Source organism: Epinephelus lanceolatus, chromosome 12, assembly GCF_041903045.1.
Source record: "Epinephelus lanceolatus isolate andai-2023 chromosome 12, ASM4190304v1, whole genome shotgun sequence".
Taxonomy (NCBI): Eukaryota; Metazoa; Chordata; class Actinopteri; order Perciformes; family Serranidae; genus Epinephelus; species Epinephelus lanceolatus.
Window position 1 is genome coordinate 7,318,876 of NC_135745.1, and position 21,135 is coordinate 7,340,010.

The following is a 21,135-nucleotide window of genomic DNA, read 5'->3' on the forward strand; positions in this document are numbered from 1 at the left end:
TTCTGCCATGGCAAATTGAGTAAACTCTCATTACGCCTTCGCGCAGCGCATTTAAGGGCGAGGAGAGGGGCTCATTTGATTGGTGTGATGTGTGTAAAACCCACTCCACGCCTTCTCTCCTCCCTCTTTCCGACTTGTGCAGGTAGGAGGGACGGAGGTGGGAAAGAGGAGTAGCTGCGCCAGGCGCACGGTGTGCCAAACTTGCAAAATCCGCCTGGCCACACCCAGTTGGTGCTGCTCGAAACTAGCTCTGCGAGGGGTTCGCCACCCTGCGCCACGCCACCCTGTGCCGGGAAACTAGAGCCCATGGTTGCAATCACCTATCTAAGGCCTAAAGTGCACCAGATAAATTTATCAACTACCTCATCTTGCATAAGACGTGGATAGCCTGTGACCAGGTCTGATGTCCAGATAGTTTATAGAGTATTTGTAACAATTCAACAGCGTATTAGCTGAGATTCAAAAATTCAAGTGTTTTGCTTTGTTTATATAGAGATTTATAAAGTATATGTGACAATTCACTACATATTCTCAGAGTAATTTTGTTGAACTTGAACTATTAACTCAACCTTGAGTGACCAGTTCAAGTTCAACTAAATTACTCTGAGAATATGTAGGTATGTTCATGAATTGTCACATATATGCCATATAATAATATATAAAAAATAAATAATATGTAAAAATATGCTTAAATGAGGCTGCTGTAATCAGGGAACCTGGTGGAATGCATGCCCGATGTAGCACCGCTGGCATATGCGCTGATACCCCAGGCTATGGGGGGCAGTAGCTCAGTCCATAGGGACTTGGGTTGGGAACCAGAGGGTCGCCTGCTGGAGTCCCCGTCCGGACCAAACATGGAGCGTGGACTGGTGGCTGGAGAGGTGCCAGTTCACTTCCTGGGCACTGCCGAGGTGCCCTTGAGCAAGGCACTGAACCCCCCAACTGCTCGGGGCACCTGACCAAGGCAGCCGCCTCACTCTAACATCTCTCCACCTTGTGCATGTATAGGTCCTGTTTGTGCATGTGTGTGTCTATCGGACCTGTGTGTTAATGACAAAAAGAATGAGAAAAAAAATTGAATTTCCCCTCAGGGGGATTAATAAGGTATTAAAAAAAAAAAAAAAAAAAAAAAAAAAAAAAAAAAAATCTTATTTCCAAGACAGACCTGAGTATATTGTAAACAGAGAATAACAGCAGTTTCTAGTACCATGCAAGAGATGTTTTTTCTCAGAGCAAGAAAAAAACAAAAAAGAAAAAAGGAACAAACAAACAAAAAAAACACCCAAAACACATACAATATTTGCAATTTTGTTACTTTATTTTTGACTGATGTAGCAATTCATACATTTTTGTTACACTTTTTGCTCCCCCTCACAGGCAATAAATAGAAACTGGTTTCTGTCCACAACCAGCCCTCACTTGGATAAAGAATTTAGCACAAGCGATGACAGAAAAAAAAAGTGCGGTAGAATTAGAGATAGAGAGGGTATGTTTGGGTGAGTCACAAACAAGTTATGCAGGAGAAAGTTCCTGGCACTGCTCCCGAAAAATCACATTATTTGGACGTGGGCAGAGAGGGCAGCCAGACATCATGAGAGCCACAGAGAGCTCTGTCATAAGTGATGAAAGCGATGGTGATTACCACAATGTGTGTGTCAGGGGAAAAGGGGTGTGAGTGGGTAGTGTACCTGTTCAGATGTGTGTGTGTGTGTCTGTGTGTGTTAGTTAGTAGGTCAGGGTGGTGCCCTTGGCCTTGTAAGGCAGGGTTATCTGGGGTTATATATTTGATCCCTGCCTTCCCTGCAGGTCTAGCAGCTGCCTCCTCTTCACCTGGCCTCTGTAAGTCTGCACAACTGGTTGTATTTTGTTTTCATGCTGTATTTCTCTGTTGTCTAAACTAAAGGTAAATTGATTTAATATGATCTGACTAACAAAATAGAGATGATGAATAGGTGCTTTTTTTTCTTAAATTTGAAGCATAGCTAACACATTTCACAAGACGTATGCCAGAAAATGTCTTTATCGGATATACTTCTAAACATTTGAACTAATGCTCCAAAATACTGACAAGACAGGAGACATGTTATTTCTACAAATAGTGATGTAAGTAAGCTGCTGTATTTCAGATGTTTAAAATAGCCTTAAAATATCCTACTTATTGTTTTCTCTGCCCACTTCAGGTCACTGACATACTCTGAAGTCTGAACTCACTTGTCATCTGAGTTGAATCCACTGGTAAACTTTCCTTTCCTAATGCTTTCATAACAATTTATACTATAAACGTTAAGACTGATATAATATGACTATGTTCTCTTGTGGAAAACAGACAGAATAGCTTAAATTCAAATACAGACGGCAAAGAAAAAAAAGCCTTGAAACCAACAGTTGAAAAATAAGATACAGACAGAGTGAACCCTTTATCATCTCTACTAACTGTGTGTACAGCAGTGCAGCCATGGGGGATGCAGAGATGGCTGTGTTTGGGCTGGCTGCCTCTTACCTGAGGAAGTCAGACAGGGAGCGTATGGAGGCATCCACACGTCCCTTCGACATAAAGAAGGAATGCTTTGTCCCGGATCAAGTGGAAGAGTTTGTGAAGGCAACCATCACCAGCCGAGATGGAGACAAGGTCACTGTGGAGACACAGTATGGGAAGGTCAGTGGTTGCATTTTACCATTTAGATCATATTATTAACACTACATACACTTTTCTTGTTGCAGTAATAAAATTACTATCAACCTAAAGCCTAACATGTCATCATGTATCTAAGTCTAAGCACATTGCTGAAATACTGCAATTGTAATAATCTTAATCTTGTAAACTGGTAGAGATGAAAGTTATGTGTGACTCTCAAAAAGCTGTGTGAATTAATAATTTCACATTGAAAAGGCAACAACTTGACATTAAGCACATGTTTTGTTTCTCCAGTTAAGTGTATGATGAAATGAGGCATTGCTGCCATCTGGCATTCACACTGTGTGGCACAGTCTGTAATATCACACACGCAGTGTTGACAATAATAGGGTTATCAAAAACAGCAACAGCAACTGTTTGAACGTTTGGCTTACTTACTAATTAAAATAACATTTTTGGGTGAAATGTATTTGACCATTGAATAGTAATCAGAAAACTGCATTCATTTTCTTAGACTGTGGTGGTCAAAGATTCCCAGATTTTGCAACAGAATCCTCCAAAGTTTGACAAGATCGAGGACATGGCCATGTTGACCTTCCTCCATGAGCCCGCTGTGCTGTTTAACCTCAAAGAGCGTTACGCAGCATGGATGATCTATGTGAGTAGTCTACAATCCAATAAACAAAATCTTTCAATAAGTGTTTTGATAAAAAAGCATTTACACTCATAGTAAATGTGTGTGGAGTTAATTTTGCACCTACTACTCAAGATGTGAACAAAAAGAAAATAACAAGTACAGTAATACTAAATGAGAGAATAATGTGTCTAAAACATGAAATCATCAATATATCAAAACATATCAAATCATTCATTTGCACAAGAAAAACTGTGGGCGGTTAAAACGGTTAATATTAAAACAGTGATACTGTCTTCCATTTCACAGACCTATTCTGGGCTCTTCTGTGTGACTGTCAACCCCTACAAGTGGCTGCCAGTCTACAACCAAGAGGTGGTTGTTGCCTACAGAGGAAAGAAGAGGAGTGAAGCTCCTCCTCATATCTTCTCCATCTCTGACAATGCCTACCAGTACATGCTGGCAGGTAAAAAGAACATTAGATGATGTCACCATGTCTCGTACATGTAACTTTTGTTCCACATAATTATAATGAATCTTGCTACCTACAAAATTGTCCTCTCTGGAAACTTGTTTTTTGTAGACCGTGAAAACCAGTCAATTTTGATCACGTATGTAATGTCTTACACTTCAAAACATAAATGACACTGTATGCTCTGGAATAAAATCTTATTCTATATTATGTCACTGTAGGTATTGATCATTGACTTTACTATTACAGTGGAGAATCTGGTGCAGGAAAGACTGTCAACACAAAGAGAGTCATCCAGTATTTTGCAAGTATTGCAGCTGGAGGCATAAAGAAAGACACCGTTGCCAAGGACAAGGTAAATAACAAGCTCTGTCAAATGTGTGAGTTCTCAGAGGTCTGGTGCATCTCTAACAGGCTACAACTACAGATAACACAACAAAAAAAGAGTGTAACTATCAACTCTTATCCCCTGTAACTACAAAGGAATAGATTTGCCTTATATGCTCAATTAAATTCCTGGTATTAAGTAACACCGACAGTAATCTTTGTGCACTGGTCCCAAATCAAACTCCTGTCATGATTTCCACCTTCAATAGCTACTGTGGTCGATAATTTGTAGGTTCTGTTCCTCAAACGTTCACAAACTGACACCAGAGGCTGCTAAAGTCTCTTTGTGTATCTCTAAACATTAATCACAGATTGAGCATAAACAATGTTCCTCTTTCACAGGGTACCCTGGAGGATCAAATCATTCAGGCTAACCCTGCTCTGGAGGCCTTTGGGAATGCAAAGACTATCAGGAATGACAACTCCTCCAGATTTGTGAGTGTTGAATCTTTGTTTGACTTAATTGTGAAAAATATGTAATCAAGTTCCCATGCAAACACAATCAGTGGTGGTAGCAGATATCAAGGTGTTCTTAAATAAACAAACTTAATTCTTTCAGGGTAAATTCATCCGAATTCATTTTGATACCAGGGGGAAGTTAGCCTCTGCTGATATTGAAACATGTAAGAACAAACACCCTTTTACACTAATACTGGGAATATTATTTTATTTACATGTTTTAACATAGTAATATAGTTCATACTACACATACTTACACACAAAGTAATTTCTCTCTTGTATTTTTCACATGTCAGACCTTCTGGAGAAATCTCGTGTGATCTTCCAGCTCAAGGCTGAGAGAGATTACCACATTTTCTACCAGATTTTGTCCAACAAGAAGCCTGAACTCCTGGGTGAGTACAAGGCTGTGGTGGCTGCCCCCCCCCCCCCAACTTTCTCACTCTCTCTCTCACACACACACACACACACACACACAACACACACAAGACAAAAAAAAAGACATGGCTGTCACTGATATTTTATTTCAGTTGTGTGTCCATCCATCTGACCTTGTCCCACTCTCTCTCTGTGTCCTCCAGAGATGCTGTTGATCACAAATAATCCCTACGACTACGCCTTCATCTCTCAGGGGGAAACCCAAGTGGCCTCCATCAATGATTCAGAGGAACTGATGGCAACAGATGTCAGGCTCTCACTCATTCCTCTTTTTTACAAGACATTAAACTTTAATCATAATGACGAAATTAGTTACACTGGATTCATACGAAAAGCAACCCCGTGTTAAAACAATCCTGTATTAGAACAACGCAGGGGGCCATGTTGGTTTAGGTACTGATGAGAGAATGAAATACATCCAGGAAGTCTAGTTGGAGTAACAGATTAATGTATCTAAAGACTTATCAGATGCCAAAACAACATCACAACAGTTTATCATACCCAGAGACAGGATTCTACAACTTAGTTATCACAGCAGCAACTAGCAGCTTTTTTTTTAGTCCTGCGTCAAATGTCTTTGTTAGTTTTTATCATATTTAGTCAACCTCATCCTGTTTTGTTTTTTTGTCAATTTTTTGTTGACTAAAAGGTTCAGTGTGTAGGATTTAGGGGGATATATTGGCAGAAATGGAATATTATATAGTATTGTATAATAAGTATGTTTTCTCTAGTGTTCGTTACCTTATAATGTGCTGTTTATATTTTCATAGGTCATCTATGAAGATTACCATGTTGCACTGGTGTATTTCTACAGAAGCCAAGAATGGACAAACTAAACACCAGCTCTAGACAGGATCATTTTGCATTTTTGTTTTTTTATATTTACGTGTCTGCCACCATTTTCAGAAGCCCGTCTGTAGCAAGCGGGATTAAGACCGATTTGTAATGTAAAACTGATATTTTTTAGTATTTGTAATGCTTAAAATCACCTAGTCTGTGAACATCTTGATCATAAGTTATCAGAGAGAAAAAAGGTGAGCACACATTACCATGTGGTTGGTTAGCCACCTGTCTTCAACATGCAAAACAGCATCAGAGAAACGCTGATTTGTAATGTTAAACTGCTTTATTCAGTGTTTTCATGGTTTAAATCACTGGGTCCATTTGTTATGGAGAGGAGGAGACCTCGGAACCTCCTGTACAATGAACACTGAAGGAATCCTAACCAGGAGAAGTTTCAGCTGGTTGCAATCTGCAATCCTTACTGCTGGACACCACCAAATCCTCCTAAATCTTACACACTTCACCTTTAAAGTCCGGGCATTTGCATCTTATCTTAGTCAAAGAAAACCGTAACTAGTTTAGCATAGTTTTTTGTATAATTTTGATTAAAGCCATCTTCCCTACCCAAATGCTGACAAGTTACCACATGCTCCTCGACAGGATGCCTTTGATGTATTGGGCTTTACGCAAGAGGAAAAGAACTCTGCGTACAAGTTGACTGGTGCCATCATGCATCATGGCAACATGAAGTTCAAGCAGAAGCAGCGAGAGGAGCAGGCTGAGGCTGTTGGCACTGAAGGTGAGAGACCGTGGTTTGTCAGGTTGGCTCAGAACCAATCAGAAGAGACACTTACAGTTACAGTACTTATGCAGTTTTACAACATTCACTCTTCTTCTTCAGATGCTGACAAAGTTGCATATCTGATGGGCCTGAACTCTGCTGACCTCATCAAAGGTCTCTTGCACCCAAGAGTCAAAGTGGGAAATGAGTGGGTCACCAAGGGACAAAATGTTGCTCAAGTAAGAAGCAAAAAAGTCAATGTAACTCTTTCTTATACACAAAGGTTCTTTACCAAGGGTCACATTATGTTTCATATATGGCTACTGCTACAAAAGCTGAAAGGTTGCTTAAAAAAAAATCACAAAAAAATAAAGAAACATTTCACTGCTTGGTATTACATAAATTGTCTGTTCCCCAGGTGACCTATGCTGTTGGAGCTCTGTCCAAGGCTGTATATGAAAGGATGTTTCTGTGGATGGTGATGAGAATCAACCAGTCACTGGAGACCAGGCAGCCTCGCCAGTACTTCATTGGTGTTTTGGACATTGCTGGATTTGAGATTTTTGATGTAAGTTGTCCTGTAAGCCCACAGTAAACCAGCTCCCTTTTAACAGAAACTGGATGGATAAGCCTATTTTTTTTCTATTTGCAGTTCAACACCTTTGAGCAGCTGTGCATCAACTTCACCAATGAAAAACTGCAACAGTTTTTCAACCACCACATGTTTGTGCTGGAGCAGGAAGAGTACAAGAAAGAGGGCATTGAATGGACTTTCATAGATTTTGGGATGGACTTGCAGGCCTGCATTGACCTGATTGAAAAGGTGAGATACTGGACTATTACATGTCCAGACAAACATAAAGATTGACTGAAAGTATTGTGATTTTTTTTTTCAAACCACTCATATTTTTGTCCCCTCAGCCCATGGGTATCATGTCCATCCTTGAAGAGGAGTGCATGTTCCCCAAAGCTTCTGATACCACCTTTAAAGCTAAGCTCTATGACAACCATCTGGGGAAATCTGCCAATTTCCAGAAGCCCAGAATTGTCAAAGGGAAACCAGAGGCCCATTTTGCCCTGATCCACTATGCTGGAATTGTTGATTATAATATCAACAACTGGCTGGTGAAGAACAAGGATCCTCTGAATGAGACCGTTGTTGGGCTCTACCAGAAGTCTAATCTCAAGCTGTTAGCTACCCTCTTTGCAAACTACGCTGGAGCCGATTCAGGTACCCTGCAATGAATTTCTTGTTTGGAAATAACAATGTTTTTTTGTCTAGCTATGATGTTACACTTTAAGATTGTATTTCTGAACAGTTGCGGCCGAAGTTACTGAAGGCAAAAAAGAGAAGAAGAAGAAGGGATCATCGTTTCAGACTGTGTCTGCTCTTCATAGGGTATTGTGTATTATTGTTTATATGGTATTTTGTATGATGCCGATTAATTCAACAGCCAACAATTACAAATGTATGCCTCATCATATTAATAGGAGAACCTGAACAAGTTAATGACCAACTTGAGGTCAACTCACCCTCACTTTGTGCGCTGCATCATCCCCAATGAGACCAAGACTCCTGGGGCCATGGAGAACCCTCTGGTGATGCACCAGCTACGCTGTAACGGTGTGCTGGAAGGCATCAGGATCTGCAGAAAGGGCTTCCCCAACAGGATCCTCTACGGAGATTTCAAACAGAGGTATTATCTAATCTAAATAACATACTTTATGCTTCAAAACAGAAGTTCAATATTGTTCTCCAACATGTATATATATATTTTTCTTTTCCAGATATCGCATCTTGAATCCTGCTGCCATCCCTGAGGGTCAGTTCATCGACAGCAGGAAGGGAGCTGAGAAACTTCTTGGGTCTCTGGACATTGATCATAATCAGTACAAGTTTGGACATACAAAGGTATCATCTGAAGTTGTTGTGATACTGTAAAAGGGAAACATTCTGGTAGGAGACGAAGAAGATGGCAAAAAAGTAAAATACCCATTGGTGTTGTCAGGTGTTCTTTAAGGCTGGTTTGCTGGGTCTGCTTGAGGAGATGAGAGACGAGCGTCTCTCCAAAATCATCACTGCTATTCAAGCCAGGTCCCGTGGGCTTTTGTCTCGTATTGAGTATCAAAAGATGGTGGAACGCAGGTATCTTTTGTGCCCAGCTGATATTGTTGCTGAAGATTCAAAAATGATTGGTTTGTGATTTGTACAGTTAACTAAAGCCTTCCATTTTATTTAAAAAATTATTTAGAGAAGCATTATTAGTGATCCAATGGAATGTCCGGTCATTCATGGGGGTCAAGAATTGGCCCTGGATGAAGCTGTTCTTCAAGATCAAACCTCTGTTGAGATCTGCTGAGGCAGAAAAGGAGATGGCCACCATGAAGGAAGAATTCCTGAAGCTGAAAGAGGCTTACGCAAAATCTGAAGCCCGTAGAAAGGAACTAGAGGAGAAAATGGTCTCTCTTCTTCAGGAGAAGAACGACCTGCAGCTTCAAGTTCAAGCGGTGAGAATGTCACTATACTGACAATTTCCTCTGGACATGTCTTTAAGCAATGTGTTAATGGCATCAAATGTTTGGCAGGAGCAAGATAATCTCTGTGATGCTGAGGAAAGATGTGAGGGGCTGATCAAAAACAAAATTCAACTGGAGGCAAAAGCCAAAGAGCTTACTGAGAGACTGGAGGATGAGGAGGAGATGAATGCTGAACTGACTGCTAAGAAGAGGAAGCTGGAGGATGAGTGCTCTGAGCTGAAGAAAGACATTGATGACTTAGAGTTAACTCTGGCTAAAGTGGAGAAAGAGAAGCACGCTACTGAGAACAAGGTATGACATCTAACTTAACTATTTGTTTCACATCAGGAACTTAATCAGGCACTCAGTATCTTATCTTTTCTTGGTTGACAGGTGAAAAACCTGGTTGAAGAGATGTCAGCTCAGGATGAAATCATTGCTAAGTTGACAAAGGAAAAGAAAGCCTTACAGGAAGCTCATCAGCAAACACTGGATGACCTGCAGAGTGAAGAAGACAAAGTCAACACCCTGACAAAGGCCAAGGTTAAGCTGGAGCAGCAAGTGGATGATGTAAGAACCCATATCAAAATTGTACTGCTTAGATGACATTGTAAGTATTAATAATTAAACAATTCACAAATGTATTTGCATTAAGCTTGAAGGTTCTCTTGAGCAAGAAAAGAAGGTTCGAATGGACCTTGAGAGAGCTAAGAGAAAGCTGGAGGGAGACTTAAAGTTGACCCTGGAGACCGTAATGGATTTAGAAAATGACAAGCAACAGCTGGAGGAGCGCCTGAAAAAGTACAAATTCAGCATGAAACTGCTCATTCAGTATGGTCATGTAATATTGTGTACACAGCTTTAATTAGCTAACACTGTTTAAACAAAATTCTGCAGGAAAGACTTTGAGATCAGCCAACTAAATGGCAGACTTGAGGATGAGCAGTCCATTATCATTCAACTCCAGAAGAAGCTGAAAGAGCTACAGGTACAGATGTGTACTAGTGGGTCTAATTAGATGTTAACATATTCCCAAAGTATTGCTATATTTAAACATTTTCTTCTGGCACTAGGCTCGTGTAGAGGAGCTGGAGGAAGAGCTTGAGGCAGAGCGAGCTGCCCGAGCCAAGGTGGAGAAGCAGAGAGCAGACTTGTCCAGAGAGCTGGAGGACATCAGTGAGAGGTTGGAGGAGGCTGGTGGAGCAACATCTGCCCAGATTGAGATGAACAAGAAGAGGGAGGCTGAGTTCCAGAAACTCCGCAGAGACCTTGAAGAGGCCACTCTGCAGCATGAAGCCACTGCTGCCACTCTCAGGAAGAAACAAGCTGACAGTGTTGCTGATCTGGGAGAGCAGATCGACAACCTGCAGAGAGTCAAGCAGAAACTGGAGAAGGAGAAGAGTGAGCTCAGACTGGAGCTGGATGATGTGGTTTCCAGTATGGAACAAATAGTTAAATCTAAGGTATGTGCACATGAAGATGCTCTAGGTAAATTTCCACACGGGCTGAACTGGCAACTTGGTTGTTAACTGAATTGTAACAGTTCAATACCTAGAGGAGATGCAACATTAGTAAACAGTGAACATGTACACCTTCAACTTTAATTTGATGTTGTTATAGGCCAGGTGGGTGAGACAATCTAAATTTAATATAAAATATTCTGTCCCTCCAAGATGGAACTGGGAGTTCAATGTAGTAAATAAATGTCTGGATATGTCTAATGCTGACAATTATTTAACAGTGCTTGTGAACAATGGTGTATTTCTTTTGAAGACTATCTTAGAGAAGACCTGCAGAACTTTGGAGGATCAAATGAATGAATACAGGAACAGGTGTGATGAAAATCAGAGATCCCTTCATGACTTCACCACCCAGAAAGCCAAGCTTCAAGCTGAGAATGGTCAGCATTACTCTTTTCACCTGAATAATAAAATTGTTTAATGTAGAACACTGCAACTCTAAAACTAAATGCTGCCCATCTAGATGAACTTTCAAGACAGCTGGAGGAAAAAGAGTCTCTGATTTCTCAGCTGACCAGAGGAAAAAACTCCTATACTCAACAAGTTGAAGACCTAAAAAGACAACTAGAGGAGGAAGTAAAGGTATGAAAATGGGAAAATTAGTTAAATTATCTTTAAGTTGCAAATACAGTTGCATGTCAAAGAGAAATACCTGCATTATCAATATTCATCCAGGCCAAGAATGCTTTAGCCCATGCAGTGCAGTCTGCTCGTCATGACTGTGACCTGCTCAGGGAGCAGTATGAGGAGGAGCAGGAGGCCAAGGCTGAGTTGCAGCGTGGCATGTCCAAGGCCAACTCTGAGGTGGCTCAGTGGAGAACTAAGTACGAAACTGATGCCATCCAGAGGACCGAGGAACTGGAGGAGGCCAAGTAAGTCCTGTACATGCAAGAACATCAACCTTAATATGACATAAGACAGACTTTGAGAGAAGAACACTTAAAATTATGTTTTCTTATTCAACCTGGCATGTTTGCCATGAATGTAGTAGGGGGTTGCTAAAACTGCCCCAAAATAAAAAGAACATTTAAGCATCAGTGAATAATACTGGTTTTGTTTTTTAGAAAGAAGTTGGCTCAGCGTCTGCAGGAGGCCGAGGAGGCTGTTGAAGCAGGAAATGCTAAATGTTCCTCTCTGGAGAAGACCAAACACAGACTGCAGAATGAGATTGAAGATCTTATGATTGATGTGGAGAGGTCTAATGCTGCTGCTGCTGTTCTGGACAAGAAACAAAGAAACTTTGACAAAGTATATCAGCATGTTCTAATCGCCAGAAACCTGGGGTTTCAAAGTATTGTTACAGTGCAACTTGCCCCTTTAAATAATTATCATTTGCCAAAATGTTGAGAGCTCGATGTGGTGAGTTTAACTTGAAATCATGCAACTTGTATCTCAATGTCTAGATCCTGTCTGAGTGGAAACAAAAATATGAGGAGTGTCAGTGTGAGCTGGAGAGCTCTCAGAAGGAAGCCAGGTCTCTGAGCACTGAGCTCTTCAAACTGAAGAACTCCTATGAAGAATCTCTTGACCACCTGGAGACCCTGAAGAGAGAGAATAAGAATCTGCAGGGTAACATATTACTGAATTTGTCTAAACAGGCAATACATGCACATTGCAGGTGCCTAAAAAGCCAACTTAATACAACTACTTTCATTCACAGAGGAGATATCTGACCTCACTGAGCAACTTGGTGAAGGAGGAAAAACCATTCATGAGTTGGAGAAAGTCCGTAAACAGCTGGAGCAGGAAAAGAGCGAGATTCAGTCTGCCCTTGAGGAAGCCGAGGTAAGACCAAAATCTCAAATCCTCAGTGTCTCACGTACTTACATTTATAGTTTCAAAATGAAGCCATAATTTGGAGAATAGTAAGTAATACATATGTTTAAAAAATATCCTGATGTCTATCTTAGGCTTCTCTTGAGCATGAGGAAGGCAAGATTCTCAGAGCTCAGCTTGAGTTCAACCAGATTAAGGCAGAAATGGAGCGTAAACTAGCAGAGAAGGATGAGGAGATGGAGCAGAACAAGAGGAACCTGCAGAGGATGATTGAAAACCTGCAGAGCTCTCTTGAGGCTGAGACTCGCAGCAGGAATGAGGCCCTCCGTTTGAAGAAGAAGATGGAGGGAGACCTCAATGAGATGGAGATTCAGTTGAGCCAGGCCAACAGGCAGGCAGCTGAGGCTCAGAAACAACTTAAGGCTGTTCATGCACACCTGAAGGTAAAAAAGAGGACACATCTTTCATTGTAATTCGCATAATTACTCTGGCATCTTTGTAACCGGAGCCTTTGAACATTTTCCAGGATGCTCAGCTCCAGCTTGATGACTCTCTTCGAACCAATGATGATCTCAAAGAGAACATTGCAATTGTGGAGAGACGCAACAACCTGCTTCAGGCTGAACTGGAGGAGCTCAGGGCTGCTTTGGAGCAAACTGAGAGAAGTCGCAAACTTGCTGAGCAAGAGCTGCTGGATGTTACTGAAAGGGTGCAGTTACTGCACTCACAGGTATGGTAGATGCTAGATTTAGAATTTTTTTATTTTTAAAATGTTGCTTTTTCGTACATTGTATAATGAAATTGCCTCATGTGTATAATAAAAGAACACCAGCCTGATAAATCAAAAGAAGAAGCTGGAGGCTGACACATCCCAGCTTCAGATTGAAGTAGAGGAAGCAGTACAAGAGTGCAGAAATGCTGAGGAAAAGGCCAAGAAGGCCATTACTGATGCTGCCATGATGGCAGAGGAGCTGAAGAAAGAGCAGGACACCAGTGCTCACCTGGAGCGTATGAAGAAGAACATGGAGCAAACCATCAAAGACCTGCAGCACCGTCTGGATGAAGCTGAACAGATCGCCATGAAGGGAGGAAGGAAGCAGTTGCAGAAGCTCGAGGCCAGGGTGAGGTTTTTTTTTTTTTTTTTACATATATGATTTGGGTAATTTGTGGTCAGCAGTGATGTTGAAGTAGTTATTCAGAGAGTAATCTGAAATATTGTCCTTGACCAGGTGAAGGAACTGGAAAATGAGGTTGAGATGGAGCAGAAGAAAAACGCTGAAGCTGTGAAGGGCATCCGTAAATATGAACGCCGTATCAAGGAGCTTACTTATCAGGTTTGAAGCAAGTAGCAAGCTTTATTATTCTGCATATGTGGTTTAAGTTCTTTTAAAAGAAATTACCTCAACCTTGTGTGTCATTTCAACAGACTGAGGAGGACCGCAAGAATATTGCCCGACTTCAAGATCTGGTTGATAAGCTGCAGCTGAAAGTGAAATCCTACAAGAGATCTGCTGAGGAGGCTGTAAGTGGAAATGTGTGAAGGAAGGTCTCCATCTGGCTCCTTCCCCTGTCAGTGTGTAACCATATTTCTTTTATTTACCCTAAACAGGAGGAACAGGCTAATGTGCATCTTGGCAAGTTCCGTAAGATGCAGCACGAGTTGGATGAGGCTGAAGAGAGAGCTGACATCGCTGAGTCACAGGTCAACAAGCTGCGTGCCAAGAGCCGTGATGCTGGCCCCAAGGTTTGAAGCATGCACTTTGTCGCAGGTGCTTAGGATCTGACCCTGACACATGCTGCCCTCTGTTGGCTGCATTTAACATGTTGCTCAGCTCCTCAAGTATTTGTACAAATATATGTATTAGGTATATTGCAGTGCTTCAGTTTAAATTAGTCTGTTAATGAATACACAGCTTTGTGGCAATCAAGCAATACTAATCTCAAGACACTAACAGCTGTTTCTCTTCTTCTTTCTTTCCCAATTCCCTGGCTGTAACAGAAGGGGTTTGAGGAGGAGTGAAGCTTTGGAGCCTGCAGAAATCCCCTTGCCTGCTGTGTAACGTAGATGTACAATGAAGTATTATGCCCACATTAAGGAGGAAAAAAAATTGCAATTTTGAGAATAAAGTTGTGATAATTTGAGGAAAAAAAAACATAATGTTGCAATGATAAAGTCATTATTTCATTAGAATGAAGTCACAATATTTCAAGAAAAAATCATAATATTATGAGACTAAAATCATAATCTCACATGCAGCAACTCAAGATTTTAATACCCTTTCATAGTAAACAGATGATAGAGGTTTATCTTTATTGTGTCAAATGAGGTACAGGTCTCACCAGTAAGTAACCTTTCTCATTATCAGAGAAAATGATAGCAGTTACATGATGTATGAGTCAAAAAGCAGATGTGTATTGAAGCAGCAGCTGGTGTACAGCAGGGACTTAACAGCTGAGACAAGAGCTCAGTCATTGATTAGAATGTGATAAAAGGTCAGTGGGCTTTATGCAAATGATGTGAAAGGCAGAGTAGCAAATGTGCGCTGCTCTTTATTAGAGTTTTAAAAAATGAAACTTTGGAGGAAAGCAGTTGAAATGCTAAATCCTGTAGATATGACTTGATGTAACCTATTCTCACTTTATTCTTAAAATATTATGACTTTTTCCTCAAAAATTGCAACTTTTTTCTCAGTTGTCATCTCTGATTTTTTTTTCTAACAGTGGCCATAATACTCCATTATATAGATCTCCTAAACTACTATTCATAAACTGTAGTGCTTAATAAAATCTTATCAAGCTACTGCACAACATTGTATTCTTCTATTTTAAAGGAATGAGTGGGTTCATGGAACATTGTACAGAAAAATCAGCCATCAGGCGAAGTGAATAACATTAATCATTTTGTTACAACATCCATACTGCCATCAGGGTATGGGTTGCTATTTGAGGGTGTACTTAGTCTGTAACTCTGTAAGCACGTCAAGTGGCATCCACATTACAGCCAGGACCAAAGGTTTCCAGCAGAACATTGCACTGCAACAAGATGAATGAATGTTATTCACTTCATCTGTCAGTGGTCTTACTGTTTGGTGTATATGTGCATGTGTGTAGATTTATGTATTCAACCCCATTTTACACACATATATATAGTGATAAAACTTAGGTTACTAATTTAATTCTCACCATCAATTATTGGAAACTAAACAGGACTGTAAATGCCATTACCTTCCAGAGTTAGGCCTAGGCAGGAAAACTGTGGACTAATAAAGTGTGGTGGCACAGGGCCTAAAAAGTAGGAAGTTATGAAGAGGTGACTACTAAAATAGAAAGAGATAAAACAAAGCCCTTTTTCTTAAAATAGAGTTAAAGAAAGCCCAAGAGCCTGGGCCTCAAGGTCATACTCAGACCTACCATAATACCATGCATAATCACTTGCAGCTGCTCAGCAAATACCTGTCCAAGCCTGTCTGCTCCTCCAAAGGGCTAGGGAGGATTCCGAAAAATCAGTAATTAAATATCCAGTTCATATACTACAATAAATCAAGAGAAAACAACAAATTACTATAAATTATAATTATCAATTTTGTTTTATACCTTGAACTAAGAATGTGATCCTTACCTGTGTGTCTAGAGGTCTGCATTGGTGCTGATGTCAGCTCTAAGTAATTGTAACTGCTGCTGGAGACTAAATAATGATTTAAGGCAGGAGAAGGGAGGAGAGGGAGGCCCCAGACTCCCATTGTGTGAAATTCAGGGAGTCCTGCCTCTTCTATTATTACATGTCATGTCCTCAACTCCCTGAGCGGACAAGCAGGTATCTATTAGCTAATGAAAGCACATTCACACCTTTGCTTAAAGAGGTGCAACACATACAGCACAGTATGTGTTGGGGATTATCAGCATGATTAACAGGATATTTCAGCACATACTTGAATGAATAAAAGGACTGACCAAAGATGGAACCATTCACTGCCTCTATAATTAGACCATATTTAACATGGTATATGATGCTTATGGTCTTATCTCAAGAGTTAAAAGCAGTCACCTTTGACACTGTCATATCGTGTATACAAAAAATGTTTGCCACTACCACTGACTGGTCTAACACAATGGCACAAAGCCAGGTTATAAAATATTTTACTCACATAGGTTTGACCTAGGTCTCTCCGGTGGAAATTCCTCCACGACACAGAGGGCCATTTGCTTCTCCAGTAGCAGCAGCATAAACATCAGTGGTTGTTTAGAAAAAAAAATTACTAACCATGAGCAGGATTAATAAGCATGGTTGAACCAAAGACACTCAAACCTCATTCACCGAAAATCCAGGTAGAATAATGTAACCCCTCAAGGTCATATTTGTTGCAGAAGTACCACCTCATGGTGCCAAAGATGAGAAGAAAAGGTTAAATTGGGAAAAATGTACAACTAAATACTGAAATGGGATCTAACAGAATATCTACTTATAAAGACTATGTACAGAATTATTCAGTAGTAATGATGAATAAAACCATAAAAACCTCCTTTAAACCCTCAGTTGTACTGACAGGATTTGATGTCCATAGAAACTAAGACACAGCATCATCAACCTAGTGACTAAAACAATAATAAAGTACATAGCAATCAAATAGTTACAAAGGAACTGTAAAATTAGAACCAAGATTTTTCGGTAAAATTTAGTTTGAAAGAAAAAGAAAAAGAAAACTACCTTAGAGACTCTAAGAGGTTGATATAATGTGGTGTCTATTGTCGAGGTGTCCTCTGGGACCAAAGCCCAGAAACATGTGGCTCAAAGCTCCATCTGATTATCCTTTCCCTGCTTCTATTTAATTAAATACATGTGATGACAATGTTTATTTGTTGTGACATAAACAAAGCATCTGAATCATGTTTCCTTTAATGAATAGAAGTTTGACCCATAAGGTCAGTATGATCTTCACTTGGTCTTTAGCAGGGGCCTGGAATCTCTCACTTACATTTGCCACCCTGACGCCAGCTGTCAGTAACAGGGCTGGGAAACTATCAGAATGGAAATAATCTCAGCACTTGTCACCAGCTGTTGACCCTCCTTTTATCTCTTAACCTCTGAAGGGGCTGTGATTACTGGTGCTAGTGACTGGCTGTGGATAGTTGCTATACATAATTACAATGTATGTTGTATAACTTCTATGAGTTAGAAATTATTAGGTGTTGTTAAATAGTGGGTTAGGTCAAAAACAGGCGATGAACAGCACCCAAGGGTGAGCAGTTTTTATTTTTGGACAAACGCATTTTTAACAAAGTAGATTTCACAGATACCAGAATGATGAGTGGAATTAAAACCTGTTATAAATGTGATGCAGCTCATCTTAGACTCCACACTGGAGTGGCATTTAAATGGCACATTAAAAGTTGATGGGCAGTGGGCTTTACCTGTCAATCACAGTATATTCATGCAGTGTGAGGCATCTCATCTGCTACAACTGATCCTAGTTGCAGGCAAGAGCAGGATCCTGAAAGCCTTTGTGGCTGTTCTCCTCATCAGTGCTGTGTGCTTAACAGGAATTTCACACAGTTATCTTTGTCCTCAAAGACACAATGCCGTGTCAACGGGATTGTAACCAAGGGGCCAGCTTTTGTGAGCTGCTGACTGATAATGGGAGAAGGCTTCCACAGTGACCTTGGCATTGCATTGGAGCATATCACACTGGCATAGTCCTCCATTGTGTGTCATCATTACTGCCTTTCAGTGAATCTCAAGCATGTCACCTGTGGCAGACGTCAGTCTGTGTTGCCTCGCACTTGTCGCCTGGTTAATCTCATGGACTAATGTTCTTTATTTAGACCTACCCATTTGGTACTGCAAAGTCCATTCTATGATAACTGAACACAATATGTTACCAATGCCTCACAGCGACTCCACTTAAGCCTTCTGGGTAAATGAGACCCATACATGACATACTTCTCTAGAATATCTCCCCAGATATTTTCTGCGTCTTCCTTTGTGTTTAGCCAACAACACCAGTAGTTAACATTTATAGAATGCTCTGTGTTATTGTAAAGCGCGCAAAGAATGTGAACCACCCTTTTGATTTTTGTTTCTGGTCCAAGACACATTGATAATGTTTACTTATTTCTTTCTCAATCTCCAACTTATTTCACAGTTTATCTTTTGTTAATGCAAAACTATATAAAATTAGAATGTAATGTGATGACTTCTAAAATATTTCTGCAGTTATGCAAAAAAAGAACAAACAAACAAAAGAACAAAACAATACAAAACATTATACATAACTTCAGCTATTTTCACTCTGGATTTCAGCGATAAGCATTTTCAGTTTTTTATGATGAATTTGTTTTTGTTGTCTACATGCTTTCATTTTTATTTAATCATTAGTGTGAGAGCTGGCAACTGCTCTCACACTAATGTTCTCTTTGCTCTTTTCACCATTTGTTGGTGTCTGTGCTGTACTGTTTGTCACAGAAACTTTGTTTCAGTGTCACATTGTTTTGTTCAGGAGATGTATGGTATGACTTTTCTTTATTGTAACATGCTGCAGTGATTTTTTATTTTTTTAAGTATAAGAATTTATAATGGAAAGTCTACAGGAGCAATGTTTTTAAGAGCTGAAATATCAACAACAAGTGCTAAAAAAGTGTTTTATGTTTTGGCAAATTATTCATGAAATGTGAGGTGCAGAAAAACAACACTATATAAAATATAAATTGAATTTTTCCACCATATTGGATTTTTTGGCAAACACATTTTGTGCTTCTTTTGGCTCATATTTCATCTAATCTTCACCATACTTGATGCATATTACATATAACCTGGTAAGACTATCCTGATGATGTGGCCTCAATTCTGTTTCACTCTCTGTATCAGTCTGGACTCACTGCCGCCCCAAAGCACTTTCCAGAAATTAAAATCAAATCAGGGCCAATCACGGATTGCACCGTAGTTGACAATATAAACAGTCAATCAGGGACTGCTTTGTAGTTGATGACTTCGAATACAGGTCGCAGCTTTCAGAGCAGTAATGGTGGCTCCCATAGCAGCAAGTGCCAATTCTAATGTTAGTAGAGTAAACACAGCAGTAAGTGAAATTATTAGTTATTAATAGAGTCAATAACATCAATAATAATAACAGAACAAGAGCATGAACTCATGGAAATTCTCTGAGGAAAAGACATTTTGTCCATTCTTCCAACTAGATCTGGCAAAAGCTTGATTTATCAACTGGCTCCATTGATCCGTTGAAGAAGATTTTCCACAGTGTTTTGTTTTGCTGATTGGCTGAAAGAGTTTGTCTGTCAAGGCGAGTACTCACGCCCTCTGAAAGGGTTTGGGGCAGTACTGAGTCCAGACTGATACAAACAGTGAAACAGAATGTTGAGCCCATGTCATCAGGATGGTCTTCCCAATTTGTGTCACATATAGATGAGCCCCATCAAAACTCATGAGTTTGTTTTTGAGTATCACTTACCGTTTGTCTGTAATTGGTTACCAAACTTTTGAAGGCGTGGCCTGATGCACTTAACAGGCAATAACACTTTAATGCTAATTTGAATTGCAACTGAAAGTAGAAATGTTGAACATACAGCAACATTGCACAAATGTGTAACATCACATACAATTCTACCCACTGGGTGCACTATGGTAACATCAAAACATGATATTTCGAAGTCTGTTGACTTAAATAAAATCAAACTTGTTCACTGTTAGCATGTGAATGGCATATTTATGCAGCCCCACCTAGTGGTCATTAATAAATTGCCACCTTTGTACTTATTACCTGCAGTATCTCGTTAATGTAATAATGCATGGTAACCAAATTCAGCAAAGTTGTACGGATGGAGATGCTGAGCAAGTCTGTGGCAACTGATACAATTTCACCTGTAGGTTGTGCTGAAAGATTTTAAAATGCGCTGCTGGAGCAGCAGCCGCAGTCGCAGCCGCAGCTGCAGCCGCAGCAGCTAACGGCGGCCAGCTCTCACACACATTTTCATCAGAAAAAGGCACATTGTAACATTCTTTTAAAAATTTGTGTAATAGTAACATGCAGACCATTATGGAAAGATTATGGAATTATACATGAAAATATAATATAATATAATATAATATAATATAATTTTGGTGTTTTCCCTCTGATAGCTAACAACTCTTTGTGCACACTGTCATTTTCTATTGCATCAATTATAAACGCCTGATTTAAAAAAGACGGTGAATGAAAAGGTATGAAAGATTTCATTATTAAATACTTTAATAAAAATAAAACTAGAAAGCGTCTGACACACAGAAGTTAAGCATAGGACCATCTTCTTAAATGTAACCAGATCTATCTAAATCATACGGTATTTAAACACATTATACTGTTTTTTGTCAGCATCAGTCTGTCTTAAGTGAGGATGCTTCTGCTCAGTTCAGCATGTATTGTTCCTGTAACAGAAGCACACTTAAGGGATGATGAGAAAGGAATTCCTCCCCATGTCTATTTAAAGACTGAGTTGTGGTCCCCTGGCTGCTTGAAGATACCTATGATTAATCACCGCAGTGCATGGAGCTCCTAATATGGCCTTGTCAGCAGACCCCATCACTGATAAGACTCTGACCTGCTGATTTCTATATTGCTCTCCGCCACTCATTAACCCCCTCCCTTCACACACCCCCAACCCAACGCAGACACAATAACATTCCTGGACCCTGAACGCTCCTCCATATTTGGCAGAGAGGCTTTGTTTATAAAGAGAACTCTT

At 40.1% G+C, this 21,135-nt stretch overlaps 1 protein-coding gene across 5 annotated transcripts; it reads left to right on the forward strand.

The window, feature by feature from the left end:
- Positions 1 to 1,740: 1,740 nt before the first annotated feature.
- LOC117271989 (myosin-7-like) lies at positions 1,741 to 15,210 on the forward strand. Of its 5 annotated transcripts, none has more exons than XM_033650612.2 (39): positions 1,741 to 1,839; positions 2,181 to 2,235; positions 2,446 to 2,656; positions 3,150 to 3,293; positions 3,579 to 3,735; positions 3,853 to 3,880; positions 3,991 to 4,096; positions 4,471 to 4,563; positions 4,688 to 4,751; positions 4,884 to 4,982; positions 5,169 to 5,272; positions 6,469 to 6,607; positions 6,710 to 6,828; positions 7,008 to 7,157; positions 7,242 to 7,412; positions 7,511 to 7,820; positions 7,909 to 7,988; positions 8,081 to 8,286; positions 8,378 to 8,501; positions 8,599 to 8,735; positions 8,842 to 9,097; positions 9,176 to 9,418; positions 9,500 to 9,676; positions 9,762 to 9,907; positions 10,004 to 10,094; positions 10,180 to 10,569; positions 10,880 to 11,006; positions 11,090 to 11,208; positions 11,302 to 11,498; positions 11,691 to 11,874; positions 12,030 to 12,195; positions 12,287 to 12,411; positions 12,537 to 12,845; positions 12,929 to 13,132; positions 13,227 to 13,523; positions 13,632 to 13,736; positions 13,829 to 13,924; positions 14,012 to 14,171; positions 14,402 to 15,210. In XM_033650612.2, exons 3-38 carry the CDS (start codon positions 2,456 to 2,458, stop codon positions 14,150 to 14,152), a joined length of 5,805 nt encoding a protein of 1,934 aa, XP_033506503.2. In that variant the 5' UTR covers positions 1,741 to 1,839; positions 2,181 to 2,235; positions 2,446 to 2,455; the 3' UTR covers positions 14,153 to 14,171; positions 14,402 to 15,210. The 5 variants fall into 5 exon arrangements, with proteins under 5 accessions (XP_033506503.2, XP_078029044.1, XP_033506501.2 ...); XM_078172918.1 differs by having other exon boundaries at positions 14,405 to 15,210; XM_033650610.2 differs by having other exon boundaries at positions 14,012 to 14,146.
- Positions 15,211 to 21,135: the final 5,925 nt, after the last annotated feature.